The sequence below is a fragment of the Mastomys coucha genome, unplaced genomic scaffold (genome assembly GCF_008632895.1).
Source record: "Mastomys coucha isolate ucsf_1 unplaced genomic scaffold, UCSF_Mcou_1 pScaffold11, whole genome shotgun sequence".
NCBI classification, from domain to species: domain Eukaryota; kingdom Metazoa; phylum Chordata; class Mammalia; order Rodentia; family Muridae; genus Mastomys; species Mastomys coucha.
In genome coordinates this window covers 21,414,123-21,419,287 of record NW_022196893.1, presented here as the reverse complement: position 1 = coordinate 21,419,287, position 5,165 = coordinate 21,414,123, and the positions used below count along the sequence as shown (strand labels likewise).

Below are 5,165 nucleotides of genomic sequence, written 5' to 3'. Positions count from 1 at the left end.
AAAAAAAAAAAAACAAGCTGAAGGAAAAGTACCTAAGAATACACAGAGGAAGCCGATATAAGACAAATGTACCCAAGTATACACAGAGGAAGCCGATATAAGACACCGAAACCCATTTGTTTGCTCAGGGAAATATAAAACTGGAAGCCCATTAAAATACAAAACTAAGAAGCCAGAATATATATGGAAAGGATCTGTAGAGATGTGTGTGTATGTGTGTGTGTATAATTATAAAAATTAAAAAGGTAAAATTAAAAGGAAAAAAGCCCCAACATAATATTATGAGACACAGAACCACCAGAGATACTTCAAGCGCGTTCTCTGTGGGCCATCTACTGCTGGGTATGCAGCTCACCCTTAAGCACCCAGTGAGACTCCCTTGGGGAGAACAAAAGTTTTGCTTGCAAGTGGTGGTTATCAATTGAGGATAGCTTCTAGGTCAAAGGATGGTGGCCTTTGTCCACGTCTTCCTTCTGCTCGAGGATACCACTTGGTGTTGAGCCATGCAAGCCCATGCATGTTTCAGCAGCCTCTATGAGTTCATGAGGAGAGGTGGGTAGGAAGGCAAAGAGGGGCAGAGGGAGAGCGCACAATAATCATGATACATTGAACGAGAAAAAAAAGTACACTTTCAATAAAATAGAAATAGAAAAACAATGCCAATAGAGCATGTGGTGAATTAAGTTGCATGCATATCTATACATATATAAGAAACAGAACATGCATAAGAAAGCCCATACTAATAAAAACATATCTTTATCTTCAAAAAGAGATAAAAAAAGGAAAGAAAGAGAGAAAGAAAGAACAAGAGAATGAAAGAAAGAAGCCTATCTTACAGTGCTGGCTAAAGAGGCTTAAAAAGTTTTTTTAATTAAAAAATTAAATTCTGTGAATTATTGACTTAGATTAAATGAGAGAAAAACAGAACTGACCTTGTTTCTTTACACCTCTAAGTTTTTGTTTACACTATCATCTTGACTTTAGTGAAGTGATGTGACTTTACAAAAGTCATGCCCTCCCATTCTCCCCCACCTGAAGGTTGTACACACTGTGAGCTCCCTCCTGTCCTGGCTTAGCCTTCGGGGATGAATGATCCCTTTTCCTGTCTATCACATGTCTGAAAGCTGAGGAAGAGGCTTTGGAAGAATGAAGCAAAAGCGATTATCTTCTCTCCAACAAAATTACACCTGCTATTTAGTTTCCTTTATGTTTAACTTGTTTTCTTTGTAGCAGCTGGGTTGTTTTAAGTGTACAAATAACAGTTTAGTATTCTTAAAGTAGGTTTTGAATAATGGCTCCCACCCAAAGCAAGTTTTCACAATAAGTTTGTCACAGTTACATTACAGTATGAAAAGGGAATGTTCTTGGTGTCTCTGAAAGAAAGACATTTGTATAAACTTTCAAAACCTATATGCAGAAATTATTCTACATCCTAAATTAATGTCTTTCCCTCAACTTTTTTTTATTTCAAGACCAAATGATTGATGTGCTTATAAAGTATCCACATCTTAAATTATTTCAGTCATTTCCAAGTTGCTTCAAGAATTATTCCTTGTAGAGAAATTGAACTGTTCCAAATGACAATGGACCCAGATAGTCCCTTGGCAGAGCACATAGTCTAGAGCTGATAAGGGCTGCTGTGTAATTGCTAGATAAAGGCAAAGCAATAACATTTAAATATGAAAATAATTATAACATTTCAGTAAGAACAATTCCAACATCTCGTGCTGAGATCTTTTGCTTTCACAAATAACACATGTAACCAACAATGTATGAACATAGTACCTCTGTATACTGGGATCCAAGTTCCCACCATAGGTACTGTATGATTTTCCTGTTTAATAGTCATGGTGTGATGTTCTCATAACAAATAAAAATAATGTGTTTAGGACTCCTTAATCTTGTGCTATTTTCTATGTGGAAAGGTCTAGGATTTGTTCCATGTTCTACATTTGTTAACTTCTATATCAAAGCTCTATTAAGCATGTAATAGCACATCTTGACAGGAAAATAAGATCCATAAAGGTTAAATGCCCTCTGATGTTGGACATCAGCTAGGAAGTTCCCCAAAGAATGACACTAGTGCCACCAAGGAGAGAATTGCATCCCCTTTGCTAAACACGCATTATGAAGATCAATGATTGCTCTAATCGTCAGCTGTAGTGACAAATGTATTTTAAAGATAAGATATCCATCACTTGTACGGTTACTCAGGACATGTGTGATTCTCCTTGCCGCTGTGACAAAAACCTCACACAAAAAGCAAGTGTGAGAAGGAGAGGATTGATTTGATTTATAATTTCAGGTCACTTTTATCACTGATGGAAGTGAGACCAGGAATCCAAGCAGGGGTTCTGCTTGCTGGTTCAGTGGGGGTCACTCAGCTAGCTTTCCCCTACAGCCTAGGAATGGATCCACCCACGGTGAGATGCGTCCACCCACATCAGTCATCAATCAAGAAATTCCTTTACAGACACAGCCAAGGGCCAATTTTATTTGGGCAATCCTTCATTTTGAGACTCCCTCAGATGGCTCTAAGTCAAGTTGGCTGCTGAAGCTGAATGTAAGCCAGGCATAGTAATGCACACCTGATATCCCAATACTGTCTGAAGCAGGAGGATCATGGGTTTGATGCCATATTAGGCGATATAGTGAGATCCTGTCTCGAAAACTACTCATAAAAGTAAAATATGAAGAAGAAAAATAAACTATTTGTAGGTGCTGATTTTGTGTCTGTTACATTGATAGCTAAAGGTTGTGAAATATTTTTTTTTCCTCTGTTCTAGTTTGTGCCATTCAGGGATTATATTGACAGAACTGGAAACCACATACTCAGCATGGCTAGATTGGCCAAAGATGTCTTAGCTGAGATTCCCGAGCAGTTTCTCTCCTACATGAGAGCCCGAGGAATCAAGCCATCGCCTGCACCCCCGCCGTACACCCCTCCTACACACGTGCTGCAGACGCAAATATGATCACGTCCAGCTGCCGATGCCCCTCACACACCAGTCGGAACTGCTAAGCCTGTGCTTTGATCCTGGTGCTCTGCTATGAACCAGGGAATGAGACACTTTCTCAGTTTGGTTTCAGCAGTACTGGATAATGTGCTTTCTTGGATCCAAAATTAATTCTCTTCCTAAACCAAAACTGTAAATATGGTTGTTGCATGAGCAACCAGGAAATTGTTTAAATGCTTGAAGCAAAGTAGAGATGTCTTCTCTAATTTTGGGATATTTTTGTTTTGTTCTCAACAGAATAGTAAATTTCCAATGTATTATTGGGAAAAAGCACAAGCTACATTTTTAACACAAATGTTGTCCTTGACTGCTACATATATAGGCCAGCAGTCTCTGTGTCGATGTTTACACGTTACTACTTTTTAAATTTCAATACTTTTATAACTGTTCTTAAGAATAAGTTTTAAATATTGAATCCTTTGTCTTCTAAATTGCAATAGCTATAATCACAGGAGCAATATCTCTTTGAATGACTGTCTGGACATTCACGGTATGAATAAGGGAAGAGAAGGAGGTAGAATCTACTTAGTGATTAATATCCATCATCAGTTTTGGCCAATAGTGGGAGTTTCAACTTATAAACAGATGTGGCCCTGTAATATGCATTTTTTTCATGGACTCTGCATCTAAATTTAGACTGCAGTCAATTTATCTTTCATAATGCCAACCAGAAGCAATGAACAGGCAAACATTGTGAACTGTTAATGCACAGAATACACTTTGTATAAAAACCACCATCCTTATAACACTATGATTTAATGCATAAAAACAAGACTGTATAACTCCGAACCATGTAGCAGGTGTTTTGAACTTTGTATTAAGTTATATCCTGTCTAGATGTTTTGATTCAGAGGGATACTGGCTTTCTTGCTTGGGGTTCATATTCTCGCCCTTCCACCTCATGGGTTGCACAGGCTGGGGTCTCTTGGGAGTTCTCAGTTCAACGTACACGACCCTGTGACTTAGCACACAACACGTTTGTGAGATAATCTCATTCCTGTTCCCCAACCTGCCTGTTTGTGAAATAGCCCATCCCTCTACCCTGACCTGCCTGCTCACAATCTATTCTAAATAGTTTTCAATGTACAGTTTTTATACGAATTACAGTTTTGTGAAGTTACGTCTACATTTCTTTAGAACAAATGGCCTTAAATTCTCACAGAATTCCTGGAAATGATTGTGAATTGCCTTCAAAATACAGAAATGTGTATTTATTTGTTCCTTTCTGTGTCAACAGTGTGACTGCTTTCTAACCTCTCTGCCTCCCCCACTTTGCTACTTGGATTATTCCTATTGTGTGTGCTCTTGCCACAACTTGACCTACAGTGACTTTTATAAGCATGAAACTGTTTTACTGGAAAAAAAATGCATAATCCTCATAGCTAACAGAATCACAGTTCCATCACTGTGATATGAATTGTCCATTTTTAAGTACCTATTAAAATATTTAAAAGGATAGCTGTCTTCTGTGTATTCCCTGGGAGTAACGGAGTCTCATAATTTCCTTCACTGATCCTAAACATGTCTGCCAGTCTATTTTATTAGCCAACAGATTTTATAAGTTTACCTTCATTCTTCAATCCAAAAGACAACAGTAAATCTGTTCAATAGTTGTTCCTTCTTGTCAAACATCAGTTATTTTCCTTGTCCTGACAAGAGTGAGCACTCTTGTCTAAATGATAATGTACTCACGTAGCTCGAGACAGGATTCCAAGGGTGAGGGGACCTCTCTGATGCATCGTCCTTGTGGCTGAGAATAGTTGGGCAAGTATATAGCCTCGGGTCTCCATGTAAGATTGGGAAAGTCTTGTCTTCCTCGTTGAGAATGAAGATGGCATACATAATAGGGCATCATGATTCATGCAAAGCTGGGCTCAAGCTCTCAGCCCTTGTGAAACATTTGGTGTAACCACCTAATTTTTTGAGATGCTAGTAGGTATGCTACAGTGGGAAATCCAAGGAACATGTTGCAGACTCAAACTCGTGTCAGTAGCTGCATAGACAAACTGCACATCAAGGTGATTTATACCTTAGAAAAGAAGCTTCCGGACGGTGTGCACTGAGAAAAGGGTCAGAACCGAATCACCAAACTGCTAGCCTTCAATTACTTACCATCTCATCTGCACAATGAATTCTCGGGCTTCTGTT

At 38.7% G+C, this 5,165-nt stretch overlaps 1 protein-coding gene across 2 annotated transcripts in view; it reads left to right on the top strand.

The window, feature by feature from the left end:
• The window catches only part of Cpne8 (copine 8), a 176,744-nt gene extending 172,271 nt beyond the window's left edge, over positions 1 to 4,473 (top strand). For both annotated transcript variants that reach the window (XM_031353136.1, XM_031353145.1), the window contains one exon: positions 2,787 to 4,473. In XM_031353136.1, coding sequence (XP_031208996.1) covers positions 2,787 to 2,975 — 189 coding nt within the window. In that variant the 3' untranslated portion in view covers positions 2,976 to 4,473. The remainder of the gene's footprint in view (positions 1 to 2,786) is intronic.
• Positions 4,474 to 5,165: the final 692 nt, after the last annotated feature.